At 40.3% G+C, this 23,092-nt stretch overlaps 1 protein-coding gene across 18 annotated transcripts in view; it reads left to right on the top strand.

The window, feature by feature from the left end:
• Positions 1 to 12,242, top strand: part of LOC113016285 (phospholipase D1-like) — a 386,460-nt gene extending 374,218 nt beyond the window's left edge. For 4 of the 18 annotated variants that reach the window (XM_080296584.1, XM_080296582.1, XM_080296586.1 and 1 more), the window contains 2 exons: positions 1,410 to 2,342; positions 2,668 to 3,801. In XM_080296584.1, the coding sequence (XP_080152710.1) occupies positions 1,410 to 2,342; positions 2,668 to 3,360 (1,626 nt within the window). In that variant the 3' untranslated portion in view covers positions 3,361 to 3,801. Of the gene's footprint in view, positions 1 to 1,409; positions 2,343 to 2,667; positions 3,802 to 9,515; positions 9,993 to 10,282; positions 11,043 to 11,229; positions 11,346 to 11,378 lie in introns of those variants that run through there. The other 14 variants (XM_080296599.1, XM_080296601.1, XR_013904831.1 and 11 more) reach the window with 12 other exon arrangements.
• Positions 12,243 to 23,092: the final 10,850 nt, after the last annotated feature.

The raw sequence follows: 23,092 nt of genomic DNA, 5'->3' as shown, positions 1-23,092 counted from the left end.
GTGCAGTGAATCCTGCTTGTGCTGTGATGTTCAGGACTGCAAACCGAGCAGCATCACTGACTTTCAGCTTGTTGTGTTTGTGGATATATGACTGACTTTAATTATCCACAAAATCATCACATTCTCTGTCAGATTAAGGTCGACTATTGAACGGCGTATATTTTAAAGGCTTTAAAACCAAGTTAACGCTGAAAGTACAAACATCACTAATGTCACATAACTCTGCCGACAAGGCATAGCTATGGCTATGAAATGCTCTTTGTGTATCACTTCTTCATTATGAAAGATGTCATTAATGCACTAGTAATGTCTCATCTGGAGTATTGTTCAATCATTTGGTCAGCAGCTAATAAGACAGATCTTAACAGACTTCAGTTAGTCCAGAATAAGGCGTCCAGATTAGTGTGAAGATGTTCATACTATACTAATATTGATCAAATGCATAATAACCTTTCTTGGCTTCCTGTACAGGCTAAAATATTCTATGGCTTACTTGTAGTTCTAAAGAAAGCAATTCTGTTAAACACACCACATTTATTCTGCTCAGCTGCAGTATCCAGATGAAATACATCATCATATTACACAGTTTTCAACAAACTGCAATTTAGTAAATGCTCGAGTTAAAAGTAACATTTTGTAAAACTGTTACATTTAGAGCAACTTTTAAGTGGAATAAGTTGCCTTAAAAAATTAGAGAATTATTCAAAACTTCAATGAACACTTAAAAGCCGATTTACAGAGCTTTTAGTTGTTGTAAATATTGTAAGACATGATTTGTTTTTGAAATTTGTGTAATGTGCCTCAATGTTATTGATATTATTATTATTATTATTGATTGCTTATATTTGAACAATTGTGAAACCTCACTGTGGATGTAAGAGTGAAATTATGTGGATATCTTGAATCCAGTTTACTGTGTAATATTTTATGTGAGTATTTGACGGAAGACGAGCAACATCTGTTGTGGAAGCTAACGGGGTTCCTTTAGAATAAACAAACATAGGATTTATTATCACTGAATAATTCTGTATAAATCTATACAAATTATAGAAATATGTAATAGGAAACAACAAAATGATCTAAATTATAAAATAGTGTGTGTGTGTGTGTGTGTGTGTGTGTGTGTGTGTGTGTGTGTGTGTGTGTGTGTGTGTGTGTGTGTGTGTGTGTGTACACAATCAGGAGGGATGGGCATGATTTTAGTGTTTGAACAGTCATGAATTATCTTTAACAGCAGGTTGGATGTAATGTGTTAGAACTACCAGCAGGTGGGGATAAGAGACCTTTAAGGTGTTTGGTGCCACGCTCCACCTTCAGGTTTAAAACTAGTGTTAATGGAGTTTGAAGGTTGAGTTTGTTCCACGACTGCATTTCACTCACTGCCTCTGTTTGTATCTCTGTCACTGCAGGACCAACATGGAGCCAGAAGTCAGCGCTCTCAGGAGGCCGACAAACCTCACAGAAGAAAGGGAGAGAAAAAACACACCTGTGACGAGTGTGGGAAGGGTTTTACTGTGAGGGCTTTACTAAAACAGCATCAGGTCATCCACACTGGAGAGAGACCGTTCAGCTGTGACTTGTGTGTAAAGTCTTTTTCCAGGAAGGGTTCCCTAAAAAAACACCAACTCATCCACAGTGGAGTTAAAGCATACAGCTGTGATCAGTGTGGCAGAGCTTTTACTCGCAGTAGCCACTTACAGAGTCATCTAGTTACCCACTCTGGAATTAAGGCATACAGCTGTGATCAGTGTGGCAGAGCTTTTACTCAAAGTAGCAGCTTACAGAGTCATCTAGTTACCCACTCTGGAATTAAGGCATACAGCTGTGACGAGTGTGGGATGGAGTTTACTCTGAAGGCTTCACTAAAACAGCATCAGGTCATCCACACTGGAGAGAGACCGTTCAGCTGTGACTTGTGTGGAAAGTCTTTTTCCTGGATGCATTCCCTAAAACAACACCAGCTCATCCACAGTGGAGTTAAAGCGTACAGCTGTGATCAGTGTGGCAGAGCTTTTACTCAAAGTAGCAACTTACAGAGTCATCTAGTTACCCACTCTGGAATTAAGGCATACAGCTGTGACATCTGTGGAAAAACTTTCAGCCGGAGAGGGAGCCGAAATACACACCTACGCATTCACACCAGAAATGATGTGTACTGCTGTGAACAGTGTGGCAAACAGTTTATAACTCACACACACTTAAAAGAACACATGTTTACCCACACTGAGGAGAGACCTTATCAATGTGACCTGTGTGAGAAGACTTTTAAAGCTCCACATGACCTGAGACGACACCAACAGATCCACACCAGAAAGAGACTCTACAAGTGCAGCTACTGTGAGGTATGTATTTATATTGTTATCTTGTCATTTTAGCCTGACTGTTTGGAACAACTCTGCTCATTAAACTGTGTTAGCATGTTAGCAATTCTACTGCATGGAAAAGCAGCTCTGAGTGATTATTCAGATTTTCCTTTCAGTTATGATTTTAGTATTACTGTAGTATTATGGTGGTAGTATTGTAGTTATTGCAGCCCAGTAAACTGAGTGTGTTAACTGAAATGGTCAAATGTAGTTGGACGTCTGCAGAGATGCTCTTTATTTCAGGCGACGTTCAGGATACAAATGTTGAAGGACTGACTTACACTGTCTTTGTGTCTTTGTTTAGAAGCAGAGCCACACAGATGGATCCAGTTCTCAACCCTGTCATCACTGTGGTGGTGGGAAAGACTTTCATTGTGACCTCTGTGGAAAAACTTTCAGTCGGCAAAAGACCCTAAAAGTACATCAACGTAGACACACTGGAGACAAACTGAAATACTGCAAAGAATGTGGGAGAAGCTTCACCACATCACATCACTTAAAACAACATGAACTGATTCACAGTGGGGTTAAAAAGCACCTCTGTGATCAGTGTGGGTCATCCTTCACCACTGCATGGAAGCTTAAATCACACAAACGAGTCCACACAGGAGAGAAACCACACAAGTGCAGACACTGTGAGAGAAGCTTCTCACAGTCAGGTAATCGTAACCTTCATGAACGTGCACACATGGAAGGAAACTACAGCTGTGACCAGTGTGACAAGAGCTTCAGGAATCTCAGTTCATACTCTGCACACAAACGATCCCACGTTAGTAATAAACTGTTTCACTGTTACCAATGTGCCCAAACATTCACCTCATTGTCTGCTCTGTGCAAACATCAGCGCGATCACTCAGGGCTGAAATCACTCCCATCACTGGATCACAGTGAATCTGAAGACACAGAAAGATCCTCTGGTTTCTGTGTCAGACTCAAAAAGCTTGAGATCAGGCTCCACAGAGTTCAGATAGAATCATTTAAACTTGTGTTGAACTGAACTGGTTGCTGGGCTGAACTTCTACATAATACAGATCTACATGGGATCTTCTTTTCTGTTTTTTACTGAGTCAGTTTTGTCCTTTTTTCTCTGTCCTGGTTTTGCTCGTCTGTAAATGATTGAAACTCAGTCAAATAGTTCATTGTTCTCCAGCAAAACGTTTTGGAAACTCATGTTTAACCTTTAAAACTCTGACATGTTTTAGCACACAAGGCTTCATCAGGGAGTTCACTCATGATTGGACCATGAGAACAAAGGTTTTTCGTTCTTTCAAAGAGAGTCTTGGAGATGTTTGATGTTTCTGTTTTTCTGAAACCACCTGAAAGAAAAACTATTTTTCTTGCTTTATGTAGTGTGGAAGTTTTTAATGTTTCTTCATCTGTGATGTTCTTGAATGTGTTCACGTGAAGATGGTACAAATAAACTGTGCTTTCAGCTTTAGCTCCTAATTTATTCATTATTTATGGATGTAGCACAGCAGCCGTCTCTTGATTAACACATGGAGGGCTCGGGATCTGATGGTGTCGTCTCCCTAATTTGCCCACTCAGTAAATCTCACTCATGGCCAAGAAATTGAAATAAACCTTGTTTCCCTGCTGGATAGTGATCCACTGTAACTCTGCTCCTCCTTCCTGTTTAGGATTTGTGTGGCTGAAGTAAAATTCCCTCCATCCATCACTTATCCCAGCTAACCCAAAGTGAAATAAAGTTTTGCTGGTCTTAAAAAAGCATTACAATAATGGGCATTACCAATGCAAACTGAATGATACAGAAGATGAAAGAAGAGACTTTGATCAGTTAATAAAGCTCATGATCTGGATTCATTGTGGCTGCTACACAGATACTTCTGGGTCACTTCTCTCAGTTAGGAACCTTCCTCACCAAACTGACTGTTGGACCACACCCCTGGTTTCATGAGAAATTGTTTCAGCCATGATTTCTCTTCCTGTATTTCAGAGTAAAGACTGAAGTGACAAATGGAAGCATGTTTAAAAAACACAATGTGAGAGAGACGTTGAGGTCCTTAGAAGTTACCCTGGGTTTTTCTGTCACCCTGCTAGATGTTACACACCTTGTTATTGGACTGATTTCTACTGCTGGACTACTCCTGCGGAGAGTAACAATACTCTTACTAATTAGCTCCCTTTCACACCTTTGGGGATATTTATTTTTGTGTTTGCAGCGCTGTGAGCCAGAACAGCGAGAGAAAAATCTGCAACAGCGACGAGCCGAATGCTTACGTGAATCGCAGCAGCTGCACATGTGCTACGCTGAATTAGAGGATATCTTTGCTCTGGATTTCTATTTCTACTTTTTCATTTCTATATGATTCTTCTTGCATCTAAACAAAGATGATTCAATTTGCTAAATGTTGATGGCTCTTCGTGCTCAGGTGTAAATGAGACGTAATATTTGCTCTTGGTTTGGTTCTCCTGTACAGAACCTTGCAGTACAACAGAAACCTAAAAACATTATTTGTAGTTGTTATTCTTAGTTGTTCTGCTGCCTAAATACCACAGGGTCTAAATTGGTGAGCGTGTTTGCCACTATATTTGCCCTGGATGTAGATGCAGAAACTCTTGCTCTGTATTTGAGAGAAAAACTTAATAGTGATGTGACCTGTCAAAAAATTGCTAGTAAACGTAGCAGGTTCAGCTCTTTCAAGGTTACTGCTGAATGTAATGATGTGGGTGAAATGTACAATCCTGAACTCTGGCCTGAAGGGGCTCTGGTCCGGCGTTTTTATGAACCTCGTAAGCCCGGTACGGTGGTGCCAAGCTCAGTGGATCCAGCTGGGGAGATAACTGCGCCTTCTGGTACCAACGTATCAACATGAAGATGTCTATTAGGATATTATCTTACAACTATCGTGGTCTACGTTTGGGACAGAGTGCAGGGGACAAAGCTCGACGGATTGTTGTGGACAGTCTGCTTGCAGAATGTGACATTTATGCTTGCAGGAGACATGGTTGTCCAAACAGGACCTGGGAAAACTTAACTGTCTAAATGCACGTTTTTTGGGAGTGGGGGAATCAACAACTGATCTCAGCACAGCTATAGTCAGAGGCAGAATACCTGGAGGGGTTGCTGTGCTTTGGGACAAAAAAATAGACCCTGTGATAAAGCCCATTAGACTGGATGTAGACTGGTGTATTGGTATACAATATACACAAAAGAATAGTAGTTTTATCATTCTTAATATTTATACTCCCTATGAATCTTGTCAAAATGAGCAAGAATACCTCAGTAGGCTGGCTTTTATTAATGCATTTATTCAAGACAACGATACTTACAGCATATATGTTTTGGGTGATTTTAATGCTGATCTCACAGACAGCAGTTCTCAGTTTGCTGACCACTTAACTCACTTCTGTCAAGTTAATAATCTTATCTTGTCTACCAAAGTGTTGCTGCCTGCAGACATCTATACATACATAAGTGAAGCCTGGCATAGTACATCATGGCTGGACCACTGTATCTGTACAGCTGATGGACATGCAGCTTTAGCAAACATGACTATCAGGTATGAGGTAACTGTGTCAGACCATATACCTTTTGGTTTTACTGTGAATGTGGAACAAATGCCAGCATCAACTGGAAACAATATTGCTACCAGTGTAAAATTAGACTGGTCAGCTTGTAGTGAAGATGATTTCTTAGCTTATCATAGTGATACCGATATACATCTGAACAACATTTCTTTGCCCAAAGAAGCTATTTTGTGCAAGGATGTCAACTGTAAGAATGCTGTGCATAAACATTTACTCTGCTCCATGTATGATGATATAGTGACTGCTCTGCATGAAAGTGGTACACTGCTTGATAAACAATATAAGCATAAGAAACCTAACATCAGACCTGGCTGGAAAGAACATGTATCCATGTACCATGATGAAGCTCGCATAGCTTATAAATGTTGGGCCATGGCTGGAAGACCTAAACAAGGCCCAGAATTTGAACAGAAAAAATGTGCGAATGCCAGATATAAGTACGCTGTTCGCTTCATAACTAAAAATGAGCAAATGCTGAGAGCAGATTCTTTGGTAAATGCTGTGAAATAATATGGCAGATTTTTGGAAAGAGGTGAAAGCTCTTAATAACTGTAAACCATCTCTACCATCAACTGTTGAAGGTGTTTCTGGGGCAGATAACATTGCAGCGTCATGGAGACAGCATTACAGTGCGTTGTTTAACTGTATAAAAAGTGATCCATATGAGGACAATCTTGACATGAGTAATGACACAATAAGTGTAAGGACACGTGAAGTATATGAAGCCATTCATAGGTTGTCTGATAATAAATCCTCTGGTTTGGATCACATTACTGCAGAACATTTAAAACATGCTAGTTTAAGGCTAGCTCTTTTAGCACTCTGTTTCACTGGGTTTATGATTCATGGCATATTACCAGACTCAGTGCTGTGTATTTTACTGGAACCAGTTATGAAAGACAAAGCTGCAAAAGTGAGCTGTTTGGATAATTACAGGCCGATTGCACTAGCCAGTATTTTATCTAAGGTGTTAGAAAGAATCTTGTTTGATAGAGTTAGTGTGTTCATCTCTTCTCTGGATAATCAGTTTGGCTTCAAACCAAAGCACGGCACTGACATGTGCATATATGCACTCAAGGAAATAGTCAGTTTGTATAGGGCTAAACATTCATCTGTCCTCATGTGTTTCATTGATGCCTCTAAGGCTTCTGATCGAGTGAACCACAGAAAACGTTTTGATAAAATGAAGAGACGGGGAGTTTCTCAATACATTGTGAGGATTCTCTCTTACTGGTACGCTCATCAGAACATGCAGGTTAAATGGGGAAGCAGTATTTCTGCCCCCTTTGGTGTCAGCAATGGTGTCAGACAGGGTGGCATTTTGTCTCCAATTTTATTTAATTTATATGTTGATGATCTGTCCATACAGCTGAGAGCCTGTAACACTGGGTGTATATTAGGTAAAGCACTGATAAATCATCTCATGTATGCAGATGACCTGGTTGTTTTTAGTCCAAGCAGTGCTGGGTTACAGGATCTTCTCAATGTCTGTACTGAATATGGTGTGCAATATGACATTGAGTACAATGCTGCTAAAAGTGCTGTTCTGATATGTAGAACCAAGCAGGATAAGCAGCTAAATTTCCCTTTGTTTAAACTGGTACAAAAAACTCTTGAAGTTCATAAAAAGGTGAAATACCTCGGTCACTTTATTACTGAGCAAATGAATGATGATGATGACATATACAGACAGCGATGTAAGCTCTATGTGCAGGCAAATTCAGCTTTTGTTCACTTCCAGTCAAAGTGGCTTTGTTTAAAGCGTATTGCACACCGCTATATACTGCCCCCTTGTGGTCATCCTACAAACAATGTAGCATGCAGAAGCTGCATGTTGCATATAATGATGTGATGAGAATCCTTTGCAGGATACCTAGAAGTGGTAGTGCCAGCCAGATGTTTGTAGCTGTGGGTGTTTGGACTTTTAAAGCACTTTTAAGAAAGTTAATGTTCAATTTTAGAGAACGACTGGATGGTTCGAGTAACAGTATAATTTTAGCACTTACAGATCCGACAGTGAGTGGTTCCCGTTACTCATCCAGTCTCAGAAAGCACTGGTTAAAGTGTTTGTGTACTTATTGATTTATTTTAAGTAATTGTGTTTTATGTATATTATGGTTTTATATTTTTACAAATGCTTTATATACTTATTTATATACATATATATATATTTAATGGTTTATACCTTGTGTTGTGTGTGTGTGTGTGTGTGTGTGTGTGTGTGTGTGTGTGTGTGTGTGTGTGTGTGTGTGTGGGAGTTGTGTGTTTTTTTTCTTGCCTTGTTTTTATGGACATGAAGTCTGCCAATAAAGATTTAATTGAATTGATTATGAAGTTATTGAGCTGCACATACTTTACGACCTGCTTAAGTTCGAGGTCACAGCGTCTGTAGAGCAGCTGGAACATAATGAAGTCTACAAGGTTAAAGTTTTCTCTTCAGTTATTGTTCTTTCTGCTGCTTGGTTTGATGGATCTGAGAGCTTTTGTTTTTATTATTGTTATTATAATTATCATGAATATTTTACTCTCTAGAAGCTTTAAAATAGTGTTTGTGTTTGAAAAAATTGATTTAAGAATTGAACAGAAACATCTGTCCTTCTGAAAATCGCCCAAAGGCCCGGAGACAAAGTCAAAGGATGCAACCTGTAACTTTCTCTTCCTTCATGTCAGGACCATCATCCATGATTTATATAAAATGCATATAGCAACAGTAGCACTTTAGTTTGGACTTTATGATTTCTGTAACTGGAAAATATTATTTTGTGTAAAGACAGAAGTGACTGCATAGTTGCAACATCAAAGGGAAATATTAATTAATTAGCATCAAGTATATTTGTTGCTTAAGCGTTTGCACTATAACTTAAGTAGGATTATAACTTTTAAGGAAGGAAAGATTTCAGATATTTAGTTCACTGTTTCAGTTATTTTATATGAAATTAAAACATTTACGTTGGTCAAACATGATGCTCTAAATCAAATAAAAGTTTGAAAATAAATGATGTATTTTTAAATGCTGCAACAAATGTTCACAAAAAGTAACTATAATTAAAACCAGTTAAACAAAATCAAATGTTTGAATCATGCTTAACCAAATGCCAGGCTGGAGAGCTGAACCTAAAGTATACGTAGAAAGATTTCAACATCTGAGCAGTTTTTAATGTTTTTATCACATATAAATGTCACAGCAGTGGGTCCTGGCCCAATGCTTTGTGTTTTTGGTTTTCTTTGACTCTTGTTTTTCTTGCTTTTTGTTCTTCTTATTTATCAGGCTCTCAGTAATCTTAGTTCTCCCTCCCTCAGTGTTCATTTCAGCCTGTGTTTAGTTTCTGTTCCCGTGTCCCACGTTTCATCGTTTCATGTCGAGTCAGCCCTGTCTCTCTGTTTCCTGTGTCTCCCCAGTCAGCCCCGCCTCCCTCGGGCACTCATGTGTGATACAGAGTAATAAACCTGACTACATTTGCTACACTCTCTTTATTACCTGTTACTTTAAAATTCATACACTAATTATGTCTGCCCATCTCTCTAATGTGAAGGTCAAAGGTCAACATCCCAGTGACATAAGAATAATCCCAAAGGGGCAAAGGCAGCGATTAATTTAGCACATTTAGCATTAAGGGTACAGCAAGGATATACTTTTACTTATTGTGGCAGGGGTGTGGTCTCTGGCCTGCTGCAGTGGAGGCTGGTGGCGGGACGTTGGACGGCACAGGTGAGGGTGATGGAGCTCATGACTCTCCCCTTTATAGTGACGGAGGAGACTGGCGTGGGGGAAGCGTGTAGTGGAGGAAGCCGAGGAGAGAGCTGGTTTCTGGCTACAAAGACGGCGTCAAACCAGAAAAGATTGCTCGTGGTCAAATAATGTGTCAATCAGCTGTGAATCAAACTGTGTGTGGCTCAGTTCATGTCACAGTGTTGTTTAGTATATCTTCACTTGTCTCACTCTCCTTCTGTTCTGTCCATCAGGACGATCCTCAGCGCTTACACAGATCCTCCATCGATGTTTTGGATCCAATCAGTGATCAGTTCTACGAGGAGGCCTGGATGTTCACCAGCGCTCGCTACACCTCCATCTACCAGAAGGTGAGTGTACTCCTTTGTACTCAGATTAACATTTTACTTCTTAAAATACATTTTCATATATGAGCTTTCTATTATTTCATCGGCCATTTAATCAATATTAAAATTACAAGCATATCAACAAAGGTGAAGCTGGTTTTTTCCACTTGCTGTCACACAGTCATGGAGGAATACAATAAATACATAATCAGTCATAGATCCTGAACAATGACATTAAAAGAAAGTCTGTGGCTCTAAAAACTAAACAGTATAAAGACATGCTCCAAGCTGCTGTTTCTCTCCTACTCCTCCAGGTTTTCCACTGTCGGCCATCCAGCGATGCTGGAGGGCTACCTGGCCAATGCTGGCCTACACAAAGAGGTCCCGGCTCGGAGGAGCTGAAGGAGATCCTTGCCTTCCTCGTCAGTTTCCTCTTCAGTTCCTATCCCAACAAAACCTTCTTGCACCTATTAGCTCCAAAGAGGCTATGGTGCCCGTGGAGGTCTGGACCTGAGGCCTGTGCTCATCACGTGGATAGAAAACACTCTGACACCATTCTGGAGGTCTGATGGGACTCTGACCAAAACACAGATGAAATAAAACTTGTGGCTGGAGCTTTTAAAATGACTTTTTCACCTCATAGATTAATGCTCATGATAGCATGTTAGCAAGACAGCATCTCCCCAAGGTGAAACTCTCAGGAGACTCTTAAACTGTAATCTGGTTGAGACTACTTGAGGAGATCTTAGTAGCGAGTATGTGGATTTAGTCTCTTCACCAACAGCAGACAGACCCATGCCAAGAAAGCAGACATGTTCTCAAAGAAAGCCGAGAGCAGAGATTGGAAAAAGCTCAAAAGAAAAAGCTGCAGCTTCAGACGACTATCTGCCTGTAAGGCTGAAAAAGTCCAGTTACGCTCTATTTTGGAAAAGCTCCCAGTTTTGGTAACCTGGACTTTTATTTCCCCTCTTCTGCTACAGATGTTGACTGTGACCTCAGAGGCCAACTGGACCACACAGCTGCAGCAGGAGTGAGGGAGAGGAGTCTTCATCCAGCTTCAAAGAAAACATCCAGGTAAAGTGACGTGGATCAGCGGATAAAGCCGTCTCCACTTTCAAAGGAGATCCTCTGAGAGAGAGACTCTCTGAGCCATGTTAGCCTCAAATTATAGGACTTTATAGTACAGCAACACTTTTAAAGGACAAAAATAACATAAACTGTGACTGTAATACAAACAAAGTATTGCATGTGTTTTTAAAAGTGTTCCTCCGATGGGCAGGATATCACTATTAGACTGTCCCACCAGCCAACTTCAACAAGAGACCACAGCAGCATTCAGTGATCAGCACAGATGTTCCTCTAACACTCAGCATCTGATCCCTGTTGGTCTGTGCTTCTGCTTTTGCTCAGTTAGAAACCCTGCAGCAACCCGACCCAAAACTCTGTCTTCTTGTTGGCCTCAACGTTGAAGTGTCAAACGTCCAACATCTGGAAAGGAAACCACGCCAGTGTACTGTGATGTTTCACCAACATGTGGCAGACGCTGGTCCTGCCTTTCATGCTGACATCAGCAGAGAGCCCCGCCTACCTCAAAGCCTCGCCTGTCATGTATTGATCAGGATGATTATGAAGATGAGCGAGTGCAAATAAGACTGTAAAAGTCCACGAGCATAATGTTTGGATGCTTTCTAATGATTCATGAATATCATGAGAGTGTTTGTGTGTTTTGTCTTTTCTTTGCTGACGTTTGTTACTAACAAAGACAATTTACGCTCTGTGTGTGTTTTCATCCTTACCAGCCGCACTCTAACTGCAATGAAGGAAACAAACTGTAGAAATGGTCGACTCAGTGACTTCATAAAATATTGAAGTGGTTCAGGTAGAGCCAGTTTTTAAATGACCATGAACACTGAGCGTATTGTATCTGTACAGCATGTTTTTCTATTAGACAGATTTGTAACAGAGGCCTTGCTCTCAGTAAGTTTGAAATCTGATTTCTTTTGTAATCTCTGATCTTTGTGTATCCTGCTCAGTTTGCATGCTGCCTGTAGGAGTTTCTGTCTTTGTATTTGAAGAGAATTCATTGAATATACTCAGCTGCTTCCCTTTGGTGCCTCACACATCACTGAAGTTTTTCAGTGTCCAGTTATTTGTTTTTAATAGCTGTTTGAATTCTCTGTATGTTTGACCCTGTAGACTGTTTAATGGACTGCTCGTCTTCCTGTTTGTAACCACTGCCTGTTTAGGACTAAAGATTTGGATTTTTGACTTTAACACAGCCTCTGCGTGTCGTCCCTTTGTGTCCTCGTCCTCTGTGAATGTGTCACAGATGTTTCCATGATAATAACACAGCTTTCCCACAGTGGCTTGCAGCAGCATTTATTCACAGCACATTTGAGAAAGGTTCAGATGAACTCGATGAGTTTATATTCAGAATGATTCTGACAGTGGGCCACTGTGAATTGTGATCTTTCATCAGGTCAATGTTTAAGTTCAGTATTTCAAAGCAGGAGCTATGAACAGTCATCATGTTGGCATTATTGATTGCAGGTATTTACATCAGACTTCTTCTCTGAGATAAGAGCACCATTTGTGGGAAAGATGACAGTATTTCCAGGCTGGATGCTGTTTGCAGGGAGAACTGAATGAAAGTCTCCTGCACCTCAGCGCTGAGGTCCACACCTGTGAACACAGATGAGGTCAATCTGCTGCAGCACGTAGAGCTTTACTGATCAGCAGGTTCAAAGGATTCAGCAGAGTGTAGAGTCAGAGCTAAATGCCACATCACCACAGAGTTTGTTAACAACAGCTTTCTTTGCCCTTTGTCTCCATGGACTGAATCAGGGATACTCGTCATACTTCACCTCAACCACGTCACTGAGAGACCCCAGCCTGACACAGCAGCAGAGATGATGAAAGCAGAAACAGCAAACAGATGCTTCAGTTGTGTTTCTCTCTGTGTGTGCGCTCACGCCCACTTGTGTGTGTGAACTTTCCACGTACCTCAGCTTGTTTCTCCAACATGAGCCATCAGGGCTGAAAAACATCACTAACACATGAATTCTTTCTCTTTTTGTTATCACCTGTGATCATGTGTCTTATGTTTCTGTCATTCACCAGTTCTTGTATAGTTACGTGTAACTAGACTTCTGTGGGACGTAAATGATTGTTTTGTATGCAGATCTGTACAAAGGATGGAAACACTTGATTACAAAGGAGATCTCAGCTGTGTTGTTGTGGATGGACTTCAACGTATTTGTTAAAAAAGAGAATAAAGCAAAGTGTTTCAGCTGTTTGGGAGTTTTTGTTTGATTCCATTCAGTTTTATTTCTATGGAGTCAAATAATAAGAAAGGCTCTAGAACAGCCCTGAGTTTGTCCAGGTGACACTCCTCTGAAGAACAAAGACAAAGAGGAAGAAGGGGGTTCGTTTCTTTCAAAATAAAAGCTGAAATGTGTTGGAAGCATGATAATATTTCAGCCAGGATGCCGTCTCCAAGGAGACCTGCACCTCAGCGCTGAGCTCCACATCACGCCCTGTGAAAGCACAGATATAAATCTGCTGCAGTGAGAAGAACTTTACCCAACACAAGTGTAGAAGTAGACATTTGACTTTACCTACAACCTGTTAACAACAAAGCTTTCATTGCCTCTGTTGTTGATGTCATGTAGGACTAATCATACTTCACATCAGCCATGCACACGTCAGAGGATCTCCAGGCTCTCAGTGATAAAGCCAAGCAGATGATGTGAACATAGCAATAGTAAAACATGCATCATAATCAGCTGTATGTGTCGACTATGTGGCACCTCAGTCTTGTTGGCATGAAGAAAAGTTGTGTAACATGTAGCATAAGGGCTGCAAAGACATCATGTAGACAGCAGTCGTCTGTTAGTCGTAACGTATCTCCTGTTAAAGAGTTAAATGTGCGTTCTCCATCTCTGTCCTCTCACAGCTCGCCGTACACCAACTCCAGCTGTGGTAACCATGGCTGTGCCCATCAACACGCTGAAGCTGAGACGCCACCCGTCACTATGGCGACTCCAATAGGGTTACCTGTCAGCTGTGGACGCATGAAAGGAAAACAGCAGAAACACAGACATGTTTACTGGAACATTTCCTATTGACAGCTTCATGGAAAAGTGGGTTTAAACACTTTTCTATGTTTTACTTTGTTTATTTATGGATGTCAAGGGGTTGACAATTATTCAAACACAGTAAGAGAGAAATGAGACACTGGCAGACCGAGCACCGTTTACTCGCTTTATTTATAAGGCAAAATGGGTTACATAGTACTTCCTCTTTCAACTGAAGAGGGGAGAGCTCAGGCATTGTCTTAGCTATCTAACTTCTGCACACAAACTGAAAAACAACGACACAGCAGTATTCATGCTTATCTGACATCGCAGACACTGAAGTAAAGAATGCATGTATATCCTGTCTTTGTCAAACATCTCACACACTTAAGCAAGGAATACATTGTGTTCTTTTCAACAGTAAGCTTTACCGTGTGAAAATATATAAACACTTGATTATAAGGCATACTTGTTTCTACTTGATTATACTTTAATGATTTAACTAAAATAAAAATTCTCTTAACATTCCCTCCTGATGTTAATATATTTCACATGTTTACTCAATGCATAGTCACTTGTTAGTCACATTTTCAACTTGCACGTCATTCAGTGAAATAATTAAACAACAACAAGCTTGTCAAGATTGTCATAGAGATTTTCTTCTCTCTCTCTCACACTCAGCATATCATACTAACAATAGGGATCCTCCATAACTGACTGAGCCAAGACATGGTTTCCTAACATACGCTTGAACATGTTTGTCATTATGCTTCTCAGACATGGGATAATACAAGCAATGAAAAGGCAAAATAGTAACATCACACTGAAAAGGGCCAACAGGCCTTTAATCAGTAGGGATTTCCAAGAGCCGCTCAGCAGCCAGTCCCACCAACCTTGAGTATCGGTAACGTAGTCCTGCTGCTGAGCGTCTCTCAGTTGTTTCAAAACATTCAAAGCATTTGTCATGTTTAATGAATGGATGTTATCAGGTATGTAGGTACAACATGTAGTGTTAAACAATACGCAGAGACCACCTTTCTCTGCGAGAATGATGTCTAAAGCCACTCGGTGCTGCATGACAGTGATGCGAATTGCATCAATTTCTTCATTCTGTCCTTGATTAATGCGGGTTGAAGCATTTAAAAATAATCCAAAACGATAGTCCAGGGTTTCTATCTGTAGTGCGTGTTTCCCTACTCCTATCCATGGAAACAAAGCGTGTATTACCTTCTGGCTCTTGGTCCAGAGTTTGAAGTCATCTGGTACATCAGAACCAAGATATGGATCATGGGGCTTGAGGCCTGTGTTACGTTTAGCTCTGGTGTTGCTGTTCACTGACATCTTAAAGGTGTGGTCAGATACCAGAACAGGGGCACAGAGTCCGGTGCTGTTTGGTGGCAGCATGAAATAGACTTTCAGGCCACACGCCCAAGCTGCGCCCTGTACCCAGTATGTACCTGTTGATGAGCCGATGCCATCCCAATCTGGTGCCGCCAGGATCATGGAGCAGTTTCGGTTTTGTCCTAATTTCTTCAGACCCTGGGGCGTACCTGTTTGTCCGGTTGCTCCTGTGAAGTTAAAGCACACTGGGTGTTGTATGTCAGGTGGCAAAACAACTGAGAATGATTTCAGTTTTCTATGGCTGACGTTTATATGCACCCAGTAGGCTTCATTGCAGGTGTAGTTTATATTTGGGTACTGGTGGGTGCAGTTTGTTATGTTGTAGATTAAAGACTTTACACTCTGTGGGACTATATATTGTGTAGTGTTGTGGCATGTGTTGCTGTTTTGGTCCTTTATGGATTTATCAGGTTGTTTTCCTCAGTCATCTTGTTGAGATTTTATTCAGGCGTCCCTGGTGTTATTATTGGTTCTGCTCTTCGGTGGGATAGGTCAGTCTGATCTTCAGGGCGACCAGGCACACCCGAGCTCCCACGTGAGTAGCACTGCCGAGGAAGCACAGGGCGGGAAACCCGTTCAGCCCTGTCCTCCAGCAGGGGTTCACGTAAGAGTCAGGGGAACCGGCGTCTTATTGTGGTGCAAACACTTTCTTCACGTGGGATTGATAAATCCACGAAACTCATTCGGCTATCTTACACGCTGTGGGTGTGGTAAGTAGCACCTGGAAGGGACCTTCCCACTTTGGAGCTCTCCAGTTTTTCCGCTGGAGGACTTTAATCAGAATCCAATCACCGGGGTTCAACCTGCAAGAAACTGAAGAAAAGTCACTCGGCAGTTGATTGCTTAATCTCACTTCTTTATTCTCAAATAGTTTTGTCATCCATTCTGCCATTGTTGTTTCTGCAATAGATTTATTAATTGGCTCACTCATTATGGGGAGTGGAAAATGTCTGCCATGTACGATTTCAAATGGCGTTAGACCACCTGTTCCTTGAGTTATTCTCATCCATAATTTAACCAAGCTTAGACATTCAGGCCAAGGTTTTTTAGTCTCTTCCATACATTTCCTCAACCTTTGTTTAATTGTGCCGTTAGTTCTCTCGACTAATCCTGCACTTTGTGGATGATAAGAACAGTGATGTTTTATGCTGAAGCCTAAAGCTTCAGAAACTTTACTTATTACTTCATTTACAAAATGTGTGCCATTGTCTGATCTTATCAGAGATGGAATACCGTACGTTGGAATAAAATGATTACATAGACATTTTGCTACTGATATTGCATCTGCTTTTTTCACTGGGTATATTTCTGGCCACTTGGAAAATACATCAATTATCACAAGTGCATATTTGAAGGATTGTGATTCATTTAATTCTATGAAATCCATATGGACAGTGTGAAATGGATGCGGTGGTATAGGGAAATGCCCTCGCTTTGGACGTAGATTTCCCTGTGCGTTGTGTCTTTGGCAAATTATACATGTTCTGATAAACTCTTGTGCTGAACTTTCAAAATTTTTTGTATAGAATTGTTTATTAAGAATATTCGTCATCCCTCCTGTTGACACATGAGTTTTCCCATGTGTCACTAAAGCAGCAGTTCTATGCAAAGATTTTGGAAGCACTGGTTTGCCATTACACATCATGAGGTTGTCTTTTAATTCTACTCCATCTTTCACCCAAGATTTTTGTTCACTCAGCGATGCTGTTTTCTGTGCATCTGCTAGTATTTCTAAAGGTATTAGATCTATGGTTTCTGTTGTTAAAACATCAATTTGTTTTTCTGCAGCTGCTTTTGCTGCTTTGTCAGCAAAGTTATTTCCTCTCGTAATTTCTGTGTCATCCTTTTGATGAGCTGCACATTTGCATAGTGCTAATTCTTTTGGCAACGTTATTACTTCTAATAGCTTTTTTAGAAGGTTTGCATGTTGAACTGTGTTGCCTGAGGAAGTTGTCATTCCTCTGTTATGCCATATTTTAGCGAAATGATGAACTGCTGAATAGACATATTGACTGTCTGTGTAAACATTAACACTTTGACCCTTATACAAAGTACATGCTCTGATGACTGCGGTTAGTTCTGCGCTTTGAGCAGAGTTTGAGGAGCTGAGAGCTTTTGCTTCTATCACTTTATCAACAGTTGTGACCGCATAACCCACACAATTTCTACCGTGAATGTCTTTTGACGCTGAGCCGTCCACAAAAACATTACTGAAACTGCTCTGGGGGGAGCTGTATATATCAGTGCGAGGTTTTGTATCTTCCTCTAATTTTTGAATGCAACAGTGTTGTTCTCCGTCCAGAGAAGTCGGCAAAAGTGTACTTGGGTTTAGCTGGCCACACTTCTCTATTTTTATGTGTGATTGTGTAAGTAGAATCCCCACATAAGAAAGTTGTCTTGCATGCGTGAGGAAAGAGAGGTTCGCTTGGAGCAAAATAGAGGTCACTGCATGTGGGACTTTGATGATCAATTTATGTCCTAGAACAATGTCTGCACATTTTTTAACTGCCTCTGCTGCTGCTGCGCATGCCTGAACACAGGTAGGTAATCCAGCAGCTACAGAGTCAAGTTTGCATGAGTAGAAAGCTAATGGACGTTGTTTTTCTCCAAAAGCTTGAGTTAAGACTGCTTTCATATACCCTCCTGCACCATCAACATGGAGAACGAAAGGTTTTCCATAGTCTGGTAATGCTAAGACGGTACATGTCTGCAGTGCTATTTTCAAATCAACGAAAGCTTTTTCTGCTTCTGGAGTCCATTGTACTTTGTCTTTTTTACTGCTAGGTCTTTTTTACTGGAAGAATTGGTGTATTACACGTGGCTTTATTAGTTTTCACGAGAATACCTGCTTTCTGCATGTCTGCAATTACTGGCCTAATTCTTTCCTTTGCTTCTGCACTCAAAGGATATTGTGGTTTCACAGGCCTTCTGGCCCTTATGCTGACCTAACTCTCAGAGTGTCATTAGAGAATTTCATTTTCACTTGAGGCAATTTTAGATACCTTCTAGTTTTTCAAAGAATTCACACATCTTACATATTTCAAACTTTGAAGTTTTTTGTTTTGTATATATATTATTTCCTAAACTTTGCATTGTTCATAGCTCACAGTTCTAAAACTGGGTATTTGTAAATCATATGCATTTGTAAATCATATGTCTAATCACTATGTGTCACCATAATCCACAAGTATTGGCACAAATTTGTTTCCAAACTAACAAAATAATCAAACAAAACAAAAACGTACATGAGTCAGGATACAAAGAGACAAAGAAAAATGCTGCCAGGAACAAAGCAGAAGTGTGAGGGGAAACTGAGCTCACAGACAGCTGTATGTGTTCGCTTTTAACAGCATGCAGCCTCTGCTCTAAAAAAAAAGAACCAATAAAAATAAAAGAAAATGTGTAACATGCTTATCAACTTAGCGGTGTCCACACATTTAATTCAGCTTCATAATCCTGTAGGTTTAGTTATTATCTACAGGGTTTGGCTTATTAGTTGTTATTATAGATGTGCTCTGTATCTCAGTAATATTTATCTAGGATAAATGACAGGTTTTCAAGCAGGTTAAGTGCCTCTATGCACCTAATTGGTTTAGATATTGCTTTTATTTTCTTCATCTCATATGTCATTATACTGAGTTTGAGCAAACCTTTAAGCTTGATGCAGACTTCTTCATAACAATTGTCCATCTCACATCATACTGGCTAAGATACTTCTTGTCAATATTAATATAATATTTTTATTAATTATTATCATCTTTTTCTCTCTATATAATAACAATAGTGTATTACAATATTTTATTAGTGTATATCATTATATTATTACTGAGCCAATTTAATAGTTAGGATCATCTTACTCGGCAAACAGATAATTTATAGTTCATCCAATCTGTACAAAATTTGCTTTTATTTTCTTAACAGGTTTGTGCCTACTTTTAGACTGGTCTTCTGTTTGCCTCATCTCAGATCCAACCTTCAGATTATTATATTTTATTTTGTATCCATCAGGGACCGTGAGTGAGCTGCAGTCTCACTCACCCTCCAGGATGGAAACATTTATCTTTTCACACACTTTCCTTGGCTGAACAATGACACAGCCTTAATCTACCTTATGCATCTCTCTTTTTTATAGAAAAGGTCTTCATATGAATGATTTCCTTTTATTTATTTCATACAATCTGGGCATGATGGGTCATAAATGCACTGATTTTTGCAGCCACGGCCACTATCTCTATGTGACATAAAAAGGGGATCGGTTAGATGCTGTTTTGTCACATGTCCTGAGGCTGATTTCACAATTATAGTGTTTTTTGAGAATGTTACATTTGGGACTTCTACAGTTAAGACAGTTCTACAAGCTCCTGTGTCTCAAAACATTTTTAACGGCACACCTTTCACATATAATACAACTGCTGGTTTGGCTTTTGACTTTTTTCCACATATAACTCTTTTTGCAAAGCGGTTTTTAAAGCATTTATTGAATCAGGGGTGCATTTGCCTTGCCAAGCTGGACAATATATTTTATGTGGATTTCTCCACCTTTTTGCACTGACTATTCCTGCATTTGAACAGTTTTTTTTTCTAACCACCCTTCGTCTGCTGTTAATTTTATTTTCGTTTTAGAGTTACCCATTTTAAACTAATTACGTCAGAACTGTGACACTGTCTCTGGTACGACAAAGTGGGCGGGTTATCAATAACAGGCTTCTACTCGCTCGCTAGTCGAGTGAGCGGTTATTGATTTTACGTGATGACGCACAACCTCGTCGTCCCACTTTAACCAGTACGTGAGTGTTCACAGGAAAACAGTTAGAGGAGCGGTTCGACCGCTTATTGGGTCGTAAAAACAACTCACTCCTCACAAACAAAGCGCGTTTCTATGATTTTTATTGAGATTTTCCGTAGGCCTATTTATTTGTGTAACACCTTCACCTTCAGCCACTCTTCTTGAGTGACCGGAAACCTGTTCCGTTACAGCCACTCCCAGAGCGACCGGAACTTTTAATAGCGATTTTTCTAGAATTTCGCTCTTGCCTGTCGTCTTCCTAGTCCCGCATGGACACTGAGATCTGTCGGCGTACCTAGGTTTACACACTACTTAAAGGAAAATCTCAATATCAACGTATTTTAGCGCTTGATGGAATGCAGTGTTTCATATTCACCTCTACTGTGGCGCTGCGTTTTTGGATCCGGTGCTCATCGGGTCCTGGAGCCGTGAAGGCCGAACGCTGACCGGAGATCGAATTCACGTTCCCGGGTTTTTCGTTTTACTGATCAGATTTCTTCCAGCGCAGGCGTCACGACGTCAGGATCCGATGGAGACCGTCTGTGAGAAAACTGGACGTTAAAAATAACAGTCAGTTCTCCGGCTCGGAGGACCAATTAAATGTCAAGGGGTTGACAATTATTCAAACACAGTAAGAGAGAAATGAGACACTGGCAGACCGACTCAGAGTTTCAAAGACGTGCGCACGGGTGAGAGTCTCTGAGCAGACTAACACACCGAGCACCGTTTACTCGCTTTATTTATAAGGCAAAATGGGTTACATAGTACTTCCTCTTTCAACTGAAGAGGGGAGAGCTCAGGCATTGTCTTAGCTATCTAACTTCTGCACACAAACTGAAAAACAACGACACAGCAGTATTCATGCTTATCTGACATCGCAGACACTGAAGTAAAGAATGCATGTATATCCTGTCTTTGTCAAACATCTCACACACTTAAGCAAGGAATACATTGTGTTCTTTTCAACAGTAAGCTTTACCGTGTGAAAATATATAAACACTTGATTATAAGGCATACTTGTTTCTACTTGATTATACTTTAATGATTTAACTAAAATAAAAATTCTCTTAACAATGGATTTATTGTGAAAGGAATTTCAAAGGTTTAATTTGACCTTTCCCCTGTTTTTCATACAGACTGGAGACGAATGGATGGTGCTTTCTTTGTTTGTCTAAAGATAATGAATAAAACTCTACACACATCTTAAACCACCCTCGTTTCTATATATTTTGTTATATAAATGGAAAGTATATAAGACACAAACTGAGCTTATATGATACTAAGGACCCTGGAGGTCAGTCCACCTTTATAATTCAGCACAGCCTGAAGTCTCTTAGTCAAGCTTGTTTGTGTTTTCTGTGAGGAAGTTTTCAGCAGCAGCTCTTTTCTTGGATGTTGGTTCCCTTTGTTTCCATCCTCTGTTAAGATGTTTCAGTAATGTTGAGGTCTGGGGAGGCCAATCCATGGCTGACGTCCTGTGATGCTGCATTAGCAGTTTGTTCATAGTGAAAAATGAAGCCACTGCCAATCAGACATTTGCACAGTGGATCAACTTCTGATGGTACTGTCCTGAATTCCACACCTATAATATGTTTGCACATCCTGATGAATATGTGCAGCTGATTTTCAGTCCAGTTCCTGTGTGACAGACGCCAGTCTTTCTGCCTGTGTCCTTCCTTAACAATAGAGCCATCCTTCCACTGAGACTGTTTCTGATGAGGCTTCACTGAGCAGTAGATGGATCCCTCAGCTCATCTAATCGTCCTCTTTCTAACACATGACTGTCAGAAACTGTTAATCTGCTGCAGCTCTTTAACTCCTCCACTTCTTTTTTTGTAATCTCTTAGTTTCCTCATCTTTTAAGGTGGCACTGCACACCAGATCCAAAGTCAACATGCTGTTATATAATGGAGTTGAACCTGTAATGGAGTTTGATTTAAACCAATCAGCAATTAAGTGAATGATGATGAGCAAAGATGGTGGAGGTGGTGGATGAAGACCCGGACAGCTGTGGTTGGCTCCTCGTATAGAGCAGAGTGAGGTTGTGTTTGCACATTATTATAAAACCATGTTCACCATATATTTTAGCTGCAGACAATAACATGATTTCTTTGCTGTGGTGATTTTATTCCACTTTGGTAAAATGGAAAACCATCATTTCTTGCTGTAATTCACACATTATTCCAAGAGCCTCAACACAAGCCTTGTAGTCCGACCATATATAGACAAATCAATAGTTGTGTTTGTAACAGCTCATGAACATGAATCGTTGCACATTACTTTAAAATCATTGTAAACTAAACTGGAATAAATGAGTGTTTATATATAGTTTTGTCTCAGCTGTTCATACACAGTGTTTCAGTTCTTATCAGAGTCCCACCGTCTCACTGTGGTGAACCTTTAGCTCTGTTGTAAGCGTGTTGTTAGACCAGCTTTCCCTCATTTAAAAATAATCTCTCATTAGAAATGGACATGATGTCTAAGACATAGAAATGCTTATTATGGGTTCACTTGATGTCACTGAAAAGATGCACATGGATAACGTGCAGGCCATCCAGCTCCGAGGTTTATCTCCTCACCTCGAGTCTGCGACACTCTCTCCGTGTCCTCTCAGATAAGGGCGCGCACATTTCTGCACCATCTTCTAAATTACAAAGAGCGACTCACAAAACAGAAGCTCACAAAACACTCATCACAAACCAAAAGTGGCTCCACTGAGCGTCAAACTGTCACCAGAATTTACTGATAATCTAAAGACTCACAGAACTCATTTTGTCTCATTGTGTCTTAGTTTGAGACATAAGTGCATGATCATAATACTGTGTAGTTAGATGAGACAGAGCTGATGCTTGCTCTTAATT

This window comes from Astatotilapia calliptera, chromosome 3 (genome assembly GCF_964374335.1).
Source record: "Astatotilapia calliptera chromosome 3, fAstCal68.1, whole genome shotgun sequence".
Taxonomy (NCBI): domain Eukaryota; kingdom Metazoa; phylum Chordata; class Actinopteri; order Cichliformes; family Cichlidae; genus Astatotilapia; species Astatotilapia calliptera.
Note: the sequence above shows the minus strand (reverse complement) of the source record. Positions and strands in the feature narration are given on the sequence as shown.